Source organism: Lucilia cuprina, chromosome 6, assembly GCF_022045245.1.
Source record: "Lucilia cuprina isolate Lc7/37 chromosome 6, ASM2204524v1, whole genome shotgun sequence".
Lineage (NCBI taxonomy): Eukaryota > Metazoa > Arthropoda > Insecta > Diptera > Calliphoridae > Lucilia > Lucilia cuprina.
The window spans coordinates 23,001,537-23,024,327 of NC_060954.1; the positions used below are offsets into that span (position 1 = coordinate 23,001,537).

At 31.7% G+C, this 22,791-nt stretch overlaps 1 protein-coding gene, 1 non-coding gene and 1 pseudogene across 2 annotated transcripts; 2 read left to right on the forward strand and 1 right to left on the reverse strand.

The window, feature by feature from the left end:
* The first annotated feature begins 12,998 nt into the window (after window positions 1-12,998).
* On the forward strand, window positions 12,999-16,427 carry LOC111689931. Its single transcript, XM_046953555.1, has 2 exons — window positions 12,999-13,395; window positions 16,177-16,427. The coding sequence occupies exons 1-2, from the start codon at window positions 12,999-13,001 to the stop codon at window positions 16,350-16,352; spliced, it is 573 nt and encodes a 190-aa protein (XP_046809511.1). The 3' UTR covers window positions 16,353-16,427.
* Window positions 16,428-16,571: 144 nt separating this feature from the next.
* LOC111681088 lies at window positions 16,572-17,584 on the reverse strand (annotated as a pseudogene).
* Window positions 17,585-21,808: 4,224 nt separating this feature from the next.
* LOC124421051 lies at window positions 21,809-21,988 on the forward strand. Its single transcript, XR_006941492.1, has one exon. It is a non-coding gene; the product is annotated as a 5.8S ribosomal RNA (ribosomal RNA).
* Window positions 21,989-22,791: the final 803 nt, after the last annotated feature.

Here is a 22,791-nt window from a genome sequence, read left to right on the forward strand (position 1 = left end):
TCTTTTATCAAATATTATTTTTCCAGCTATTTCATTTCGAAATCTGCGTTTGTTAAAAAAAATCTCTAATTCTCTACAGATTATGTGTTTAGTTTTCTCCTCTTTAATTTTAATTTCAATTATTTCGTGATCAGATATTTTGTTTATTTGACTATTATTTGTTTCTATATTTATTATATTTGTTATGATATAATCAATTAATGTTTTTGATCTATTTGTAATCTTGTGTATTCCGCCATTACCGTTGATTATATGTTCCAATGTGTTCTTATATGTACTTTTTTTAGTCCAATCAATATTAAAATCTCCAGCGACAATTATATCTGTATTTGCTGTTCATTGTTTATGTTTTTGAGTGACAAGTTGGCAATACTAACTGAGCTTAAATCTAAAACTAAAAAACACAATCTTCGCGATGATGACCGATGCATCGGTTAAAGTCCGCCTAAATTTGTTCCGAGTTTAATCTAACAGCAAGTTAAGCCTAGTTTAACCGAGGAGTAAGAAACCCGCCCTTAGTATTATAAAATCAAAGTTCTCCGTATTTGCTATTACCTCCAGCTGGTCCAAATTATTGGTAAGGCCTTGAATATTTGTGTACATTCCTTTTATTATCTTTGGTTGTTAATCTTATTAATCCCATTCTTCTCTTTTTTGTTTAGTTTAATTTGATATACTGGACATTCTATACGTATTGTTGCATGGTTCTCATCAAGTCCCAGATTTAGCCGTTTATTACTTCTAATATATATATATATATATATATATATATATATATAATATATATATATATATATATATATATATATATATATATATATTATATATATATATATATATATATATATATATATATTATATATATATATATATATATATATATATATATATTATATATATATAAACTAAAATTTAAAAAAAAGCAATGAGATCGATAATTAAATGCAATAGATTCACATCAATATAATTAATGCTTGATACTCTGAAATGGTTAAATATATATATATATATATATATATATATATATATAATATATATATATATATATATATATATATATATAATAATATATATATATATATATATATATATACATATATATAATATATATATATATAATATAATATATAATATAATTATATTATATATATATATATATATATATATATATTATATATATATATATATATATATATATATATATATATATATATATATTATATATAATATATATAAACTTTAAAATAAAGCAATGAGATCGATAATTAAATGCAATAGATTCACAACAATATAATTAATGCTTGATACTCTGAAATAGTTAAATATAAGACAGAAACTTCAACTAAATACGTTAACGTTTATACACAAGATGAAAACAGGAAACGCCCCAGAATACTTGACAGAGCAACTTAAGTAGGTCAATGAAATACAACCTTACAGTCTACGTAATGCAATGGACTTCCGAATAAGCAAAGCAACAAATAATGCCATGAAGAGATGCCTATTCTACAAAGGACTACAATTGTTTAATATGTTACCAATTAATGTAAAAAATGAAAGAAATTTTAATGTTTTTAAAAGAAATATTGTATCATTTGTAAAAAAATAATGTATATCAGAGTATTTAATACTAATTGTTACATCATTATTATAGATATAAGATAAAGTATTTAATATACTACTAAATAAACGAATAATAATAATAATAATAATAATATACTTTAAGATAGGTATTGGACCAATATTTTGGTGTGTTACAAACATCAGCACAAACGTATAGTCCCCTCCCCACTGTAGTGGTGTAGGGTATAAAAATATTTTGTAATTATTTTTTTTAAATATTTGTTTTGCTTTGAAACAAAATATCCAATATAGGGATTTTAAAGCCGCGTCCAAGAATTTATTAATCATAAATAACCGTCTGCTAATAATTGTCATATTCCAAAGTATTTAAAATTGTTAGGTTTTCCACTAATAAAAACAAGTAAGAATGTTATAGTCGGTCAAGCCCGACCATATAATACCCTACACTACAGTGTATTTCGCGGAATAATTAGTTTCCTTCTAAGTTTTTAATTAAATATTTTAAAAGTTAAGAAGTACTTAAGCCCTCCCGCCACGCCACGGCTTATTCCAAGGGAGAGTAAGCATGTTATTTCACATATTCGATGTCTGTAAAAAAATATATTTAAGGTTAAATATAAAATTTAAGCAATTATTAAACTTTATCGTTTCTAAGTCATCAAGACTAGTATAAAACTTGGTTTGGCAGGTTTTTGTCCAGATACGAGTGTATTAAACACAATTATGAACTTAAAAGCCCTATTCAACAGGCTTCGTCTCTGGTACAATAGAAGATAGAGTGCCAAATTTTATTGAATTATCTTCAAAATTGCGACATGTATTTTTATTACAAAAGCCCTATTCGAGGGGTGGAAATAATGGACCGATGTTAACCATTTTCAATAGGCTTCGTCTACGATACCATAAAAGATCATGTGTCAAATTTCATTGAATTATCTCCAAAATTGCGATCTGTAGTTTGATTACAAGGTTTACAAGCCATATTCGGTGGTTCAGTTGTATGGGGGCTAGGTGAAATAATAGACCGATCATAACCAATAGGCTTCGTCCCTGGGACAATATAATATTATGTACCAAATTTCATTGAATTATCTTAAAAATTGCGACCTGTACTTTGATAACAAGGTTTACATGGACGGACGGACAGACGGACGGACATCGTTAAATCGACTCAGAAAATGATTCTAAGCCGATTGGTATACTTTTAGGTGGGTATAGGACCAATATTATTGTGCGTTACAAACATCAGCACAAACCCAATATACCCTCCCCACTAAGTGGTGTAGGGTATAATAAAATGTATGCACTATTTTACAAATTTTGGGCACCATTAGACTTGGCTTCAAAAATCTATTCAAAAGACATCACATATACTCGTAGTATATTTTGTTTAAGAAATACTATAAAATTAAAAAAATAACTTAACCGAGCAAAATTCATCAAAATCGACCCATATTTGTTAATGTTACAGGGTCCACAAATATATCACATTAAAATTTATGAATAAAGACTCATGACTCTGTATTTGGAACTAAATTTGTTGTTTAGTTATTTTTTTCATAAGATACAAGAATATATATAATTCTAATAATAAAACATAATTTTTGTCCGATAACTGACTGGTAGAGTCTTCGGCAATAACTCACTTCCGAGAGTCATTTAGAAGTTTCTTCTGCGGGTCTTCCACGTTACGCTTAGACGGTCTCCAGCTCGGCACTGGTGACAAGAATTTGGAAGTTTCACACGGGTAACTTTCGCAAGCGAAAATGTTTGTAGGGGTTTTTAAAATACACACAGAAATATAATAATAAAAATTTTGAGAAAGCCGAAATAATGTAGGAGAACATGAGAGAACAGTTGATAGTTTACTGACACAGATACATGAGTGAGCGAGAATATAATAAGGGGGTTTTTAGTACTTTTTCTTCCATTATGAAGATAGAAACATAAAATTATACATAAAGATATTAATCTCTTATTTTAGGTTTATTACGCACATTTTCCATGCAAAATTCCTACAATGTACCATCAATAACTTTTTTAAGCATTTATGAATATAGTCATAAGTTATTTAAAATCTGTAGAATTAATTTGAGGTACTATTTCGTTCTATGACTGGTACCTTTTGGTTTTTATACACACAGGAAGTACCCAGATTGATAAAAAATCTTTAAAATGATTCTTTCTGGTACTTACATTAATTTATTTTTTGTAATAAAACTCGTACTGGCTGTTTTTAACCCATCATGGTAGTTTACAAATCTTACTTATTAAGTTAATAAAAATAAAAAAATAATAATCATTGTTGAAAACAGTAGTTTTCTTGCGGCGAAATATTTTTTTCTGAGAAATTTATCAATAATAATTATTTTGTGAGGGTGACAACTGAACTGTAGCACTATTTTCTTATAAATATTATTTCAGATATATTATTTCTTTATAAAAATTTCGTAGGGAAATTGTAATGATAGAAAAAAAATATTGTTTGTTATTTATTAAATATTTTTTTATTTGGTTCGTATATATATATATATATTATATATATATATATATATATATATATATATAATATATATATATATATATATATATATATATAATATATACGAACCAAATAAAAAAATATTTATCTATCAAAGAAATTTATAAACAAGTATATTAAGGTATTGGACATTTCATGCATAAACACACTCAGAAGATTAATATATTTAAAATTTTCTTATAAATATAATATATTTTAAAAGAAAATTTAGACGTAACCAACACCTTGCTATTACAAAATTTATAATAAAAATTATTGTGTACTTACGTCTTTAATACTGTTAAATTATCGATTTCTATAAAAAAACGAAAATCGAAAATCAAGTCGCTTACGTCCATTTTGCAAAAAGGGCTTAGTCCGCCAATTTATTACCCAAAATATTTACATGGATGTTAAAGCTATTCATGCAAAATGTTAAGATTCTAACTGTAATAGTTTCCAAGATAAACGAATTTTTGTATTTAATTTATGTAGGAGGTGCCACACCCCCTAACGCTAGTCCGCCAACTTTCTATCCTAAATAATTATATTCACGGCTGTTATGGAATCCAAGTCAGAATTGGTAATTTATCAGAAATTAAAATCAATTCCGATTTGAATAGGTGCTATGAAATCGTCTTGATTTTGCCTACTTTCGAAAATAAACAAAACCCATATTCGAATCAGCTTTTTTCTTTTGTTTACATATTTTAGTTTAGTTAAATTGTCCGAAGTTGACGTATAATACATTTTTTTTAAATAATTTATACGAATTAATCGGAAAATTTTAAGGGATCACAGCAATCCATTGGAACTGCTAGAATCTGTGTAAGTAGAGATTTTGATTTGGCCGGGAAGTGGTTTTAACACTTTAGTGGTTTGCAGATTCATTGGAGAATACCGTCTGAATAAAGAAGCGTTCGTAATGGTGTTGGACATTGTAAAAGAACATATGTTTCCACCAACCATTCCCTGCTTGATTCAACTGGCTGCAACATTGCGGTTTTTAGCAGAAGGGCCGTTTGGCTGTCCATGTAAACCTTGTGCGCAAGGTACAGGTCGCAATTTTTGATATAAATGGATGAAATTTGGCACGCACGTTTTTGACCCAAGGACGAAGCCTATTGAAAATGGTTAAAATCGGTCCATTATTTCAACTAGCCCCCATAGAACAGAACCCCCCAAAAAGGGCTTCTGAGCTCATTATTATGTTAAATATACAGATATATCGATAAAATGCAGCACAACAAATTTTTATAGAAGTCTTGATGACCCTGCCAAATTTCATAAAGATCGGGACCCATTTGACCCTAGCTCCCATACAAAGTCCCCTTCAGAAAATTACTTGAATGTCCCAAATTAACTTATAAACACAAATATCGCGATGAAATTCAGCACAATTAAATATTATGTAAATATAAATATGTATATTAAAAAATTATATCGGGCTTGGCTTTCAGAAAATTAGTTTTCCATCCATAAATTGCTTAAATGTGTCGGAACAAGGGAATATTGAAGATAAATGCTTTATTATGAAAAGTAAATCATATTTAATATTCATAACTGGTGTAGGGTATCATATGGTCGGCCACGACCGACTATACTTTCATACTTGTTTAATTTGAATATAACTTAACTTTAAATTTTTTTTACAAAAAAATAATAAAGATAAGAATATAAAATTATGGATTCTGGAACTCCATATTAGTAAATTTGTCTTATATTTTTTTCTAAAAAACTGACTAAAAAAATATTAAAGGATTAAAATTTTAAAGGACATTTTTTTGGTTTTTTTATTCTAAAATTTTAAAACTATTTTATTCGTAAAAATACTGTTGTTCTCCTCTTTCAGTGGATACCCATATTGACCCACTACACCAAACCAAATTTTAGCTAAATATAATTATACTTACTCTTCCTTTTAAACTTTAAAATCCTTTTAAAGGAAGAAACGATCAGGAAATAAAAAACCAAAAAGGATTATAACTATATCAACTACACATGTAGTTTCGAACGTATATGGTCTTGCTCATGTGTGCAACAATATTTCCGTAGTGTCAATATGATTATTAAAGATAAAAAATTGGCGGACTAGCGTTAGAAGGCGTGCAACCTCCCATATAATTTATATACAAAAATTCGTTTATCTTAGAAACTATTACAGTTAGAATCTTAAAATTTTGCACGAATAATTTTAAAACCTATGTTAACATTTTGGTAATAAATTGGCGGACTACCTATGAGGGAGCGGCACCTCTCATATTAACTAAATACAAAAGTTAGTTTTTATTGAGATAACTAGCGTTTTTGCGAACGGTTGTGTTTTTATCTGTACTCTGTAAATGCCAACCTGTGCTCTGTAGAATCGAATTTAAGTGAGCTAAGAGCTGAACTACAATCAGGTATGAAGAAGCTAAATAACCAAATGGAGACTCTTGTAACAAATATTAATACATCACATATGCAAAGGATTAATAATAATAAAGAGATTCAAGCGACTTTATCCACCATAACAAGTTCCCTATCAACTCTCGTAAACCAAGTGGCTAAGCTTAATGAGAAAGATGAAGTAAGAGAGAAACAAGTGGCAGAACTAATTGAGAAGGACAAAGAAAAAGAAAAGCAAATTAACACTATGGATACACGCATAAACAAACTTGAACAAGAACTAATAGCTAGAAACATTGAAATAAAAAATGTACAAAACAATGAGATGCCAGCATTTGATGTTGTTAAAAAATTGCAAATTCCCTCAACATTGAAATCAATGAAGCTGATATTGACAAAGCCTATCGTCTAACAAAACAGAAAGACAAAATAATTAGTGAATTCTCTTCAATTAAGAAAAAATTAGAATTCATGAGTAAAATTCAGCGTCATAGAGTGGATGCTCAACTCATTAACAACAATAATAGCAGTGTCAAATTTATTTACATAAATGACCAGTTAACTTTTAACTACCGCCGGTTGTTGTGGATAGCCAAAACTAAAGCTCACGAAGCTAACTGGAAGTATGTCTGGGTTCGCAATGGAATAATATTTGCGCGCAAAAATGAAAACAGCTCTCCTATTCATACATATTTCTGTAAACATACAATGAAAATAATTAAAAAAAAAAAAACAAAACAATAATATAATTAAAAGTATTAAACAAACCTTAAAAAAATTTATAGACATTGATAATGAAATTTTAAGTTATCCGCTATCACTAGTATATATGAATATTAGATCACTTCGTCTCAATTTTGCATCATTGCTTGTAAGCCTAAACCAAATAATAAGCAAAATTAAAGTCATCATTCTTGTTGAAACAAATATAAACAACAATGAAAACAATTTTTTCAATATCGAAGGCTTTAACTCTGTTTTTCTAAATAGAGAAGGTAAAGGTGGGGGTATTGCAGTTTACATTAAAGAAAATATAAACTTTACCCAAATCTCTGTCAACACAAAATCTTTTGAACTTTTACGAATTGATGTAAAAATCAACAACAACACCACCTCGCTTCTCCCTGTATACCGTCCTCCACACCTAAAAGTCTCTGTATTCATAATAGAGCTTGAATCGGTAATAAACAAAATATTCTAAAAACAAGAGATCATAATTGTAGGTGATATGGATATCGACATAAAAAAAGAAAACAAATTAACAACAACATAAGTACCTTGATATGATGTTAGCGAATGGAATGAAATGTATGATAAATGAGAATACACGAGACGATTTTGGCAGAAAAACAAGTACATGTATTGATCACTTGTTTATTAAAAACATTGAATCAATTACACAAAGACACGCTGCAGTAGTCACAACAACAATCTCTGATCATTACTCTCTCTTCTGTCTGTAAATAAACTAAACGTAAACAACCAGGGCACGGTAAACAATAATAATATCAATCAGGGGTCAAAAATAAAAAAAATTAGAGAAACAAATTGGAATCAATTATTAAATCAAGATCAAAAAGCAAACGACTTATGTAACATTTTATACGAAAATTTCGGTCACATTTATAATAGTTCATACCAAACCAAAATTACAAGAAAAAAAAATCCTCTAACCCATGCATATGTGAAGATCTAGTTCAATGTTGTGATATAAGAGATAAACTTTTTAAAAAGTGGAAAAATAATAAAAATAATAAAAAGTTAGAAAAAGAATACAAACAATATAGAAACAATTTAAATAAAAGAATAATTTATGCAAAAAACAACTATTATCGTCTCAAATTCATAGAAAATAGAAACGATATTCGCGCAACATGGCAAATAATATCGACGAATTTATAATAAAAAACTTCAAACATAGCAGTATGGAAAACATTTTAGATTGCTTTGCATTAAAATTCAATGATAATGTTAAAAACATCATTCATAACTGCAAAATAAAAACATTAAACAGTATAGAAACAACTCAACAAAACTCAATGTATCTATCCCCTACCGATGAAAATGAAATTTACAATATACTAAAATCATTGAATGTCAAAAAAAGTGCCGGTTTCGAGAAAATATGACCAAAAAACTTGAAAAATAATGCTCACGTTATAACTCCAGTGATAACTAAATTGATAAATCTCAGTTTAGATAATGCTATGGTGCCAAACATCCTAAAAACATCTATAATAAGGCCCATCTACAAAAGTTGTTGCAACTCTGACTGCAATAATTATCGTCCTATATCTATTTTGTCAGTTGTTGAAAAAGTGTTGGAAGAAGTTGTTGTCTGTAGGCTAACAAATTATTGAGAAAAATATAAAATTATTAACCCTAATTAATTTGGTTTCCAGAAAGGAAAGAGCATTAATAAGTTACTTGCCAACTTTTCCCATTATATCAACTCCTGTCTAAGCAAAAATTATCACTGCTTAGTATTAAGTATTTATCGATTTTAGTAAGGCATTTGATACGATGTCCCATGAAAACTTAATATATATACTAGACTGAAACGGAATCAATGGGAGGACATTAACATGGTTTAAAAACTACCTAGAATGTAGAACATACAGAGTGAACATTGAAAACAGCTTCGGTAGTGAAATGTCATCCCAGTATGGAGTACCACAAGGTTCAAAATTAGGTCCCATACTGTATATAATATATGCCAACGACATGTTAAAAAATTTGGATAGAAGCACAACATTTGCATATGCAGATGATACCGCAATTATAGTCGCCAATAAAAATTTAGAAACTGCTACAAATCAAATGCAACAACAACTCGACATTGCTACTAAATGCTGTCACGACAATGGCTTAGTAATAAATGCAACAAAAATTAAGCTCATGCATATAAAGCCGTGACATCTCATCGATGTACCTGTTATTGTAAAATTCCATAATACAGAATGTCTACAAAAAAACGCACAAAATAATATATATTCTGAAACCTGTACAACGAATATAGAAATGGTCCAATCGTACAAATATCTAGGGCTACATGTTGATAGTAAATTTAAATGGAAACTACAAATTGAGGACGTACGGAAAAACTTCGAAAAGCGTCCTATATGTTGTATCACTTGAGTAACTGTGCTACATATAGTGTTCTCAGGCAAGCTTACTTTTCGTTTGCCGAATCGTATATAAGGCACGGGATATCTGCCTGGGGAAGTGCCAAATACAGCAAGACATTACAAAAAACACAAGATCAGATATTGAAAATACTCAGAAGGAACCAAAAGATCTACAAACATAAATATTCCCACACAAACAAATAACACAAGCAACAACAACCTGCATGACAGCAATCCCTTTCACACAAACAATATCAGCAACTCTAACAATTCAACAAATAACAACATAACCAACAATAACACATCTACAAATCAAACGCAACAAAGCATCTTCAATATGTGTATCAACAATCAACCACGTCCAATCAACAACAATAGGAATATCCGGGCAACACACACAAACAGCAATAACAGCATATCAAAAGAATTAAATCTTCTAAAAGTCAACAATATATACTACTCATGCTTAGCCAACGACTTCTTTGATGACAACAGATATTTACACATAATTGATCACAAATACAACACAAGACGTCGAATACAGAAAAGATTTAAAGTCGAACGATTCAGTAACGACTACGGAAAAAGCACTCTATCTGTTATGTTATTAACATGAAAAATATACTAACAAGAAAAAAATTAATTAACGAATTTTTCATTAGTTCGCAATGAACATACATGTAATTATATAACTTATAATGTAATTAGCAAATTTTATATGCAAATATTCTAATTAATTTTATCCTGCTGTCAAGCCACAAGGCTTAGCGGGTCAGTAATAAGAACTTTGTAATAAGAACTTTGAAATCAAATAAATAATAAAATAAAAAACAGTTAGCGTCCTCAAATTTTGTAGGAGCCACTTTAGTGCCAATATGATTATTTCGTATAAAAAGTGGGCGGACTAGCGTTAGGGGACGTGGCACCTTCCATATAAATTAAATACAAAAAATTCGCTCATTTTGGAAACTGTTACTGTTAGAATCTTAAAATTTTGCACGAATAATTTTAACACCCATGTAAACATTTTGGGTATTAAATTGTAGAACTACTGTGGAGGCTTGGAGCCCCCATATAAATAAAACAGAAAAATTCGTATATCTGAGAATATATTAGAGCTACAATCTTAAAATTTAATATGAATAACTTCGACATTCATGTGAACATTTAAAAAATAACGGTCGGACTCTTAATGGGGGCTTGGCACCACATATATGAATTAAATAAAAAATTTCGTAAATCTTGATAACTGTTAGATAATTCCAATTTTTCATAGATAGATATAAATTGGCGAACTTGCAATAATTTTCTTGGCATCTCTCATATGTAACATATTCTTAATCTGGAGAACTATTGTGGTTAGAATTTTCAAAATCTTTAAGTGGGTAAAACCAAAAATATTGTATATCCCAAGGCATAAGAATATGAAATATTTTTTAAGAATAAAAGTATATATTAAATTTTAGCAAGTAAGAAATAAATCTATTATTTTAGAATTTAAATGAAATATATTATCATAAAAAGAAATTATAATAAACATTTAAGAAAGTTTTCATAATTCAGTAACTAAATATTTTTTTTGTATTTATGTATATTTATGTATTTGTTTTGGTTGGGGTAGCGAAGCACCCCATATTCTTATGCCATGGGATATACAATATTTTTGGTTTTACCCACTTAATGTATTTGAAAATTCTAACCACAATAGTTTTCCAGATTAATAATATGTTACATTTGAGAGATGCCAAGAAAATTGTTGCAAGTTCGCAAATTTATATCTATCTATGAAAAATTAAAATTATCGAACAGTTTTCAAGATTTAGTAAATTTTTTATTTAATTAATATATGTGGTGCCGAGCACTCATTAAGAGTCCGCCCGTTATTTTCTAAATGTTCACATGAATGTCGAAGTTATTCATATTAAATTTGAAGATTGTAGCTCTAATAGATTCTCATATATACGAATTTTTCTGTTTTATTTATATGGGGACTTCAAGCCCCCACAGTAGTTCGCCAATTAAATACCCAAAATGTTAACATGGGTGTTAAAATTATTCGTGCAAAATTTTAAGATTCAAACAGTAACAGTTTCCAAGATGAATGAATTTTTGTATTTAATTTATATGGGAGGTACCACGCCCCCTAACGCTTGTCCTCTCACATTTTATCCTAAAAAATCGTATTGACACTAAAGTGCCCCCGACAAAATTTGAGGACTCTAACTATTATATTATCTCAAGATAAAAAAATTTTTGTTATTAAATAATATGGTAGGTGCCTCTCCTCTCATGGGTCCGCCAATTTATTACCCAAAATGTTTACATGGATCTTAAAATTATTCATGCTAAATTTTAAGATTCTAAGGCCCATAATCTAAATATCCGATTATTTTTTTACAATTTAAAAATAAAAATAATTTTTGAGAAGAAATTAATTTAAAACAAGTAAGAGTGCTATATTCGGCTGTGCCGAATCTTATATACCCTTCACCATAGTGTATTTTAAACATAATTGATCTTACAGTCTTGTTAATAACAACATTAAAAAAATTTGAGTCGATTTAAGCCGAATGTTTCGGCGGCGGCTCAAGCAACTAAATATAGTTCGGCGGCGGCTAAGCTCTGACTAGAAGCCGGTCGACTTCTAGATTTAGATTGTAGATTTGGTTTTTGTTTATCGTAAAAAAAATTGTTTTCAAAAGCACTTGGGAAAAATTTGTGTTAGTTTTAAATTTCAAACTTACATTATTCGCATAAAAATTATTGTACAATAACTCACAATCTACTCTCATATAATTGAAAACGTTTTAAATACTTTTTTCTATTCATTAAAAAATATATTTGCAATACAAAAGGGAATATTATTTTATTTTAACAAAAAATGCAAATCATATTTTTTGCTGTGTATTTTTTGTATGTTTGGATTCCAAACAAAACAAAAAAACACACAGCTGAATAAAACCAAATACATCTACACACATACATGTAAATCTTTTTCTATATTCAGTGTTGTTGTTGCTTTTATAACAATTTTTTGATGAAATTTTCAGAGGTTGTCTCGGATTTTTGTTCATATCTCCGTTTTTTACCGACCGATTTTGCTGATTTTAAATAGCGATCTTCTCGAAAGCATGTCTAATAGAATTATTGATGATTCGGATTTCGCCGATATCTGGGGTCCTCTAAAAACTGATTTCAACAGACAGACAGACGGACAGACAGACAGACGGACATGGCTTAATCGACTCCGCTATCTATAAGGATCCAGAATATATATACTTTATAGGGTCGGAAAATTATATTATAGAAATTACAAACGGAATGACAAACTTATATATACCCTTCTAACGAAGGTGAAGGGTATAAATATATGAACAATGTCACAAAACAATGAAAAACGACAAAGAGGTAAAAATTTCTCATTAAATGAGGAATATTTGCTAGTTGACCTAGTGGAGATACACAAATCCGGACTGGAAAATAAAAAGTCAGATGCAGTAACTTGGAGACAAAAAAATGAAACTTGGGAGAAACTTGCTTCAGAATTTGCAAGTCAGTCTGGGGTACAAAGAACGTGGAAAGCGCTACGCGACAAGTACGAAAATTTAAAAAGAAAGTCTAAACTCGAAAAAGCTACCGAAAAGCGTGAAACCTATCGAACAGGCGGGGGACCTACTGCTGCGTCCATAGTTTCAAATATATCCGAAAAAATTTCTTGTCTTATTGGGGAATCTGCTACTGGCTTTTGTAATCCATACGACAACGATGGTAATGGTATGATTATTATATCTATATTTTCTAGATGGATCTGTATTCCTGTAAAACTTCTTTCAAACTAATTTTAATGTGATACTGACATTTAAAGTCAATTATTTCATTTAAAGCATTTTGTGAATGGGTCCTTGTATGAGGCTGTGGCAATAGCAATCAATTGTCACATCACTTTACAATATGATTTCGAAAAATACCGCAGTACTATATTTCAGTACTTTTCAGCACTTAATCTAACTTGTAATCTTTTGACAAATAATCAATAGACTAATACATAAATTTGTCCATAGTATAGTTGTGTATAATCTAGTCTATAGTCTAGTCTATAGTCTAGTCTATAGTCTAGTCTATAGTCTAGTCTATGGTCTAGTCTATAGTCAAGTCTATAGTCTAGTCTATAGTCTAATCTATAGTCTAATCTATAGTCTAGTCTATAGATTAGTCTATAGTCTAGTCTATATTATATTCTATAGTCTAATCTATAGTCTAGTCTATATTATATTCTATAGTCAGTTTTGTCGCCTCTTTTTTATGTAAGCTACGTAAGCGATTCTAATTGTTTTCAATTAAACTTGAATCAAAAACTGAAGATGTTAATGATTCCATACAAGAATTACAATCTAAAACTGATGATATTAATGATTTCATTCAAGAGGTAAAATAAAAGATTTTACAGTTTAACAATGCAAATATTAAATTATTTTTAGGATTTCGTAAATTTAATAGAGATCGACTAGGAGGTGGATAAAGAAATGTATCCATTATCGTCTTAATGGAACCCTACAATATAAAAGGAAAAAGTTTCAAGTAAACTTAATACAAACAAGTAAGAGTGCTATATTCGGCAGTGCCGAATCTTATATACCCTTCACCATAGTGTATTTTAAACATCTTTTAAAATTTTAAATTTTTTCCCGACTACATTAATATTACATCAAAAGCTAAACAAAAAGAACAACAACGCTAAACGAAATAAAACACAAAATACACAAGGCATCTAAACCAACAGACATCTAAATATACATAACGAAAAACACAGAAAAACAAAAACAAAAATAACAACGCAATGACGCTAACAGCATCCAAACCAAGGGTGCACAAGCCCTATGCGCTTGGTACTCTTTATACCCTACACCAGTATAGTGGGGAGGGTATTATACGTTTGTGCTGATGTTTGTAACATACAAAAATATTGGTCCAATACCCACCTTAAAGTATACCGATCAATTCAGAATCATTTTTTGAGTCGATTAAGACATGTCCGTCCGTCTGTCCGGCTGGCTGGCTGGCTGGCTGGCTGGCTGGCTGTCCATGTAAACCTTGTGCGCAAGGTACAGGCCGCAATTTTCAAGATAATTTGATGCAATTTGGACCAAGCATGTTTTTTGGCACAAGGACGAAGCCTATTGAAAATGGTTGAAATCGGTCCATTATTTCACCTAGCTCCCATACAACCGTACCTCCCGATTTGAACTTTTTATGCTATAATTACGTCAAATATTCTGCTATCTTTGGCACAAATAAGTTTTATATAAGTATAAATGATACTGCAGATTTTCGTAAGGATCGGCCTATATTTGACCCTAGCCCCCATACAAACTCCCCTTCAAAAAATGACTTAAACGTCTAAAATTGACTTGAAACCATTTGTATCGCAATGAAACTCAACAAAACTAACTGTTATTTAGAAATATATCCTTTTCCCAAATTTACCGAGGATCGGCCCATATTTGACCTATATAAAGCCTCATTTAGAAATTTTAGTTTTTTATCAATAAATGGCTTAAATATTTTGGAATTATGGTAATATTCAACTTAAAAGTTTCTTTACAAAAAATAAAAATTTTATAAAAGTAAAAATTTTAAAAATATACTCATGGTGTAGGGTATTATATGGTCGGCCATGCCCGACTATACTTTCCTACTTGTTTGTTTTTGTAAATGCGCTTAGCTATAGACAGTGTGTTTTCTATACACTTATATGAGCTTAATACTAGCAATACGTTGTTGTTCTTAACAGTATACAAGCAAGAGTAAAACAACAACACTTTCGTATTCATTGCTGGTAAACATTGACGAGACGTAGATTTTGTTTTTGTTTATCGTAAAAAATTGTTTTAAAAATCACTTGGAAAAAATTTGTGTTAGTTTTAAATTTCAAACTTACATTATTCGCATAAAAATTATTGTACAATAACTCACAATCTACTCTCATATAATTGAAAACGTTTTAAATACTTTTTTCTATTCATTAAAAAATATATTTACAAAACAAAAGGGAAAATTATTTCATTTTAACAAAAAATGCAAATCATATTTTTTTGCTGTGTATTTTAGTAGAAAATACACAGCTGAATAAAACCAAATACATCTACACACACACACGTGTAGATCTTTTTCTATATACAGTGTTGTTGTTGCTTTTATAACAATTTTTTGATGAAATTTTCAGAGGTTGTCTCGGATTTTTGCTCATATCTCCGTTATTTACCGACCGATTTTGCTGATTTTAAATAGCGATCTTTTCGAAAGCATGTCTAATAGAATTATTGAAGATTCGGCTCTCGCCGATATCTGGGGTCCTCTAAAAACTGATTTCAACAGACAGACAGACAGACGGACATGGCTTAATCGACTCCGCTATCTATAAGGATCCAGAATATGTATACTTTATAGGGTCGGAAAATTATATTATGGAAATTACAAACGGAATGACAAACTTATATATACCCTTCTCACGAAGGTGAAGGGTATAAAAATTTAATCAACGAAAAACCAAATTAGAAGATGAAAAAATAAAACTAATAAAGATACAGCAAGATTTTTATAGGGATGAAAATTCCAGAGCTGCTGAAAAGCACAAGCTCGAAATGGAAAAATATCAAAACGAAATTACATCAATACGATTAAAAAATGAACTTATCCAAAATGAAATAAAAGAGAAAAAACAACGCATCTGATCATTTGTATATTTTTATTTACATTGTGAATTTGTTAATTAAATATTCGCAATAAATGATTTATAAACTAAAATAAAATTTGTAATATAAGTTTTATTAGACCAAAATATCTAAAAAAAAATACTACTACCTTGCAAAATAACTGTTTATTAAAACGGTTCTGGCATTTGAATTTCTATTATTTGCATTTTCATGAACTTCGTTATCATTTTCAATAATTTAATTACTAATGTCGGGATGTTCTTCAAGAGGAAGGGGTTCTTCTCGTTGAGTACTTATATTGTAAAGTACAGCACAGACAACGATAACACTCATTGCAGTGTTAACAGCTATTCGCTTCTCCATTTATAAAACTGGAAATCGACGTTTCCATACTCCAAAACATCTTTCAATAACGTTACGAGTTCTTATTTGTGACTCGTTATACAACTTTTCACAATTTGTTATAGGGTTAAGCAGTGGTGTCATCATATAGTCACATACTTTGTAACCACTATCACCCAAAATATAGGTGTTTTTAAATTCTTTATTCTCAAGTCTAAATTTTAAACGGGTGTTATTAAATATTATGCTTTCATGGGAAGATCCGGGCCACCTTGCTACAATATCTTGTAAAATAAGTTCATTGTTGCACACAGCCTGAACGTTAATGGAAAAATATCCTTTTCGATTTCGAAAAAGTTCTGCATTATCACCAGCAGGAGATTGTATGCGCACGTGAGTACAATCGATCGCACGAATTACTTTCGAAAATTTTGCAGTTTTATAAAATTCATTAATATTTTTTTGCTTAGCATTGAATTTAATAAATTCGCTAGATAGTGAAGCAATTGCTTGTGAAACATCTTTAACTGATCGACCTGCTGATGATATACTCAGTCCACAAAAATCGGCCACAGTTATTAAAAACTACCACTAGCGTAAAAACGCGAGCTAACAAAAGCTTGGTTTCTGGTGATAATGCAAAATTTCTTTAAAAAAATATTAACCACATTATCACTGAATTATGCTATTTCTCACCTTTCCGTTTTAGATATTAGTTGTTTGCTAATCCTGCTAAGGATATATTTACATGTTGACTTAGAAATTCGGAACCTCTTTCTAAAATTATCTTCATCCATATCCTCAAGGTAGTTTGATCTATTTTTATAGATTCTCTCAGCATTTTCTTGAGGCTGAATCTCTTTAAATTCCTCTTCCATTGAGATTAATTCAAAAACTCTGCTGTTCATTATTTTATTTTTATTTGTGGATATAAAATTTTTTTGTTTTTTTTTTTTTAACTGAAGAAAGTAAGAGTTATGTTAATTTATTGTGTCGATAAATTATTAACCGTATGATGAGTTCCGGTTAGCATTTAAAGATAGTATAAATAATAAAATTTTATTGAGAAAACAAAATTGCGCTGACAGGAAGTATATCGTTCCGAAAAACGATAACCAGAGATTGAGATTATGGGCCTAACTGTAATAGAGTCCAAGATAAACGAATTTTTGTATTTAATTTATATTGGAGGTGCCACGCCCCTAATGCTAGTCCGCCAACTTTTTATCCTATATAATCATATTGACACTGATGTGCCTCCGACAAAATTTGAGGACTCTCTCAAATATACGAATTTTATATTTTCTTAATGTGGGCGTGGCTCCTCGCCCACACAATAAAAAGCGAATTACCTATTCCAGACGTACTGGAATTCGCTGTGAATTTCAAGAAAATCGTTTGAGCCGTTTAGTAGTCGATAGCGTTCAAACATAGAAACATATTCATTTTTATATATATATAGATATAATTTTGCTTTGTGCAATTTTATTTTGTCCATAACAAGGACTTTCGATTCGCTGTGGATCGTAAGTCCTTAGAAGTCCTGGATGAGATGGGGGGGTTGCTAAGTTTGGTCTTGGCACTGTCAGGTTCCGGTACCTGAAACATGACAGAACCAAAGAAGTTGCTAGTGGTGCAGAAAAACCTGAATCACTGTGAAGCAGCTTCAGCCGATTTAGTAACCTTCCTCATCAATTCACAGACGGACGTGGCCCTTATCCAAGAACCTTGGATTAAACACAATAAGGTTCTTGGTTTAAGGGTCAAAGGTTACACCTTATTTGTCCCGTCTTCCGAGGACAAGGTAAGGACTTGTATCCTGGCAAAGAATGAATTAGGTTTTCTCATTTCTCATTCTTTTAGGAGCGGTGACATAACCGTAATAAACAGAGAAGCCAAAGTTAGGCGTACGCTCACACTGGCTTCGGTATATATGCCGTACGAGGTGAGCTGACGGCATATGCGAAAAGAAAAACTGCGATCCTTGTGATGCTAATGCTCTTCATTGCCAATGGAGCAGCAAGGATATCAACAAAAGAGGTGAATTAATGTTTGACAGTATAACTGATAATAATTTCATCATCTGTAACAAGGGCGATACGCCGACGTTCAGGAACAAGGATAGGGAGGCAGTTATAGATTTAACTTTAATTAACCGTTTAGAAGATCTCGTTGGGGATTGGAAGGTTGCAACGGACTGTTCATTTTCGGACCATAGTCGCATTACCTTCACACTGGATTTTGTCTTGGCTAGGAGTACACCTTTTAGGGATCCTAGGAAAACAAATTGGGGAACCTTTAATGATATGGTAGAATCTGTATTGGCACAACAGGCCTTGTGCGATTTGTTGCCAACTACTTAAGGGAAGCTATGAGCTATCTTGTCCGGTTACTTTCCCGGGCAAAAGAGAGCAACCTAAGTGGTGAACCAAGGAACTTAGACTTCAAAGGTCGACTGTTAGGAAATTGTTCAATAGGGCCAAGCTTACAGGTCGAGCAATTGACTGGAACAACTATAAAATGTGTTTCAATAAGTATAAAGCTGATCTCAAAAGGGCTAAAAGGATTTCATGGTCCCAGTACTGTGAATCCATAGACAATGTCAATGAGTTATCAAAATTCCGACGGATATTATCTAAGGACCCAACGGTCATAGGGTATATGCAAAGGAGTGATAACTCATGGACGGAGTCTAGCTCTGAGACCCTAGCTCTGCTAATGGAGACACATTTTCCGGGTTGTCTTGCAACTGAAGATGTGGTTGACGACCAACGGGACTTCGAGTCTGTGGCGCCAAGTAACACCTACAGTTGCACAGAGGAGATAGTCACCAGGGAATAGCTAGTATGGGCGGTTAATTCATTCGACCCCTTCAAGTCACCAGGGCCGGATGGCATATTTCCAGCTCTACTAAAGAGCTTGCCTCAGGACGCTATATCTCTTCTACTGAAGATTTTTAAGAGATGCCTTGGTAGTAAGTATTTACCAAAGAGGTGGAGGGAGGTTAGGGTTATTTTCATAACCAAGGCCGGTAAGGTAAGCCACTCAAAGCCAACGGATTTTAGACCTATCAGCCTGTCTTCTTTTCTTTTGAAGACACTTGAGAGACTGATAGATCTACATCTATGGAACAATATTGATACTCGCCTCATTAGTCGCGCTCAACATGCCTACCTTAAGGGTAAATCTGTTGAGAGTGCACTCCATGAGGTGGTAAGTTGTGTGGAGCACGACTCGAAGAATATGTATTATACTTTGGCTGCGTTTTTGGACATTAAGGGAGCCTTCAATAATATAAGGATTGAGGCTATTAGAGATTCGCTTATAGGGCTCGGAGTTCAGGACTTCCTGGTGAGTTGGATAGTCTGTATGCTTAGCAGTAGAATTATTAACTCGACCCTAGAGGATCATTGCATTAGGAGAAGGGTTACCAGGGGGACACCACAGGGAGGTGTTTTTTTACTCCTCTTCTGTGGCTACTAGCGGTTAACGGTATCTAAAGGCTATTTGAATCTAAGGGTAGGAAGATAGTTGCCTATGCGGACGACGTGGTGATACTGGTCAAAGGAAAATTTCTATCCACGATCAGTGACATCATGGAGACTGCATTAGGTGAACTCTCGTTATGGGCGAAAGATAAGGGACTGGGAGTTAATCCTTGTAAAACGGAACTGGTACTATTTACCAGAAGGTATAAGGTAGACAATTTCAGATTTCCAAAGTTAGATGGCGTCGAATTAGGTTTATCTAGAGGAGCTAAGTATTTAGGGATCTTCCTTGATAGCAAGCTGTCATGGAAGGAAAATACTCAGGAAAGAATGAAAAAGGGTCTCAATGCCTACTACACATGCAAGAATTCCATAGGGAAGAATTAGGGTCTGCAACCAGATATGGTAAATTGGATTTATACATCGGTTGTCAGGCCTATTCTAACTTATAGTTGCATTGTCTGGTGGGAGAAATTGAGAAAGGACAGTTACAGGAAGTTGCTCAATAGAGCTCAAAGGTGTGCCTCCATTGGCATTACTGGTGCTATTAGAAGTACTCCGCAAGCGGCCTTGGACATCATTCTGAACCTGTTACCTATAGAACATTTTGTAGCGGGTGTGTCGGCTAGGAATCTACTAAGACTCTACGAGTCTTCGTTAGTGAAACCTTCGCGCAACAATCTTACAAAAATTTTGTACGAAGTAGGTCTGCTTGATCAGGGTAATTCCCTTCACGGAATTACGGATTATGATATCGCGACTCTAGACTTCGGGGAAACACCTTTGATAGAATTTCCAACTAGGGGTGATTGGCTTGTATCCGATAGACTGTTTGGTGGGTGTGCAGTTTTCACTGACGGGCACAAGATGGAGACCGGCACGGGGGCCGGTGTCTACATCGCTAATATCAACATAAAACGGTCATTCAGACTCCCTGACGAATGTAGTGTCTTCCAAGCAGAGATCCTAGCGATCTGGAAAGCGACGGAACTGATTCGGAATCATATCGATCCGGGGTCGGTTGTGACAATTTATGTTGACAGTCAAGCTGCTCTTAGAGCATTGGATTGTCACACGGTACACTCGCACCTAGTTGTAGATTGTAGAAAAGCCTTTGGGGACAATATGAGACTGTTTGTCATTAGATTGTGTTGGGTGCCAGGGCACTGTAATGTGCATGGTAATGAGGTTGCGGACGAACTAGTTAGATTAGGTTCGAACCTTGATATAGATGACAGGGAAAGGATGGTAAAACCACCCATTTGTCACTATAATAGGTTAATATTCGAAATAATACGTGATATCATTAACCAGTCCTGGAATAGTAGATTGGATTGCAAAATATCAAAGGCCATGTGGCCAAATGCGTAAATATAAATACAAATTTTTTTCAGTATACTGGCATAAAAACTTATTATTATAGTTGTACTTGTATATTATGAAAGCTAAAATGCTTCTTATTTTATATAAGTTAAAAATTGTTCTTTTTAATAAAGGACTAAGACATTCGCAACAAACTTTGTATGTGTGATATATAATCAAAATTATTGAAGGAATTGATATATGCCAATTTGGTTTGGTGTATTTTTGATTTCTTTCAATAAACTAATTTTTGAATTGCTATTAAACAAAAATAAATAATATCACTCTAAGCGGTGGATCACTTGGCTCATGGGTCGATGAAGAACGCAGCAAACTGTGCGTCATCGTGTGAACTGCAGGACACATGAACATCGACATTTTGAACGCATATCGCAGTCCATGCTGTAAGGTACTTTAATTTATAATTAAGGTGCTGCTTGGACTACATATGGTTGAGGGTTGTAAGACTATGCTAAATAAGTTGCTTTTTAAATAAAATCCATTTTTATTTTAAAGCACATGTTGTATTACTGGATACGCTTTTTGTATCCATAATACTAAAAGTTAAAGATACAAAACCTCACATTGAATAAAATCAGAGTATTTTTAAAATTATATATTTTATTATATTCTTTTTTTATTGAGGAAAGTCTAGCATAAAATATTTATGAAACTAGAATTGCCTCTCTAAAATAAAAGAAAGAAAAATACGAAAATTAAAAAAGAGAAATGATTATTATTCATGGTTTTGATATTTTAATATTAATAAATAAAAATTTATTAATTTATTTTATATTTATACAACCTCAACTCATATGGGATTACCCCCTGAATTTAAGCATATTAATGAGGGGAGGAAAAGAAACTAACAAGGATTTTCTTAGTAGCGGCGAGCGAAAAGAAAATAGTTCAGCACTAAGTCACTTTGTCTTTATGGCAAATGTGAGATGCAGTGTATGGAATGTCAAATTTCTAGTATGAGAAATTAACGATTTAAGTCCTTCTTAAATGAGGCCATTTACCCAAAGAGGGTGCCAGGCCCGTATAACGTTAATGATTACTAGATGGCATTTCCAAAGAGTCGTGTTGCTTGATAGTGCAGCACTAAGTGGGTGGTAAACTCCATCTAAAACTAAATATAACCATGAGACCGATAGTAAACAAGTACCGTGAGGGAAAGTTGAAAAGAACTCTGAATAGAGAGTTAAATAGTACGTGAAACTGCTTAGAGGTTAAGCCCGATGAACCTGAATATCCATTATGGA

Excerpts from the sequence above, each read along its gene's own strand:
- LOC111689931 (XM_046953555.1), top strand. The coding sequence starts at position 12,999 with ATGTCACAAAACAATGAAAAACGACAAAGAGGTAAAAATTTCTCATTA. Across the intron at positions 13,396-16,176 it reads ATACGACAACGATGGTAATG|AAGATGAAAAAATAAAACTA; the intron begins GTATGATTATTA and ends AAACCAAATTAG.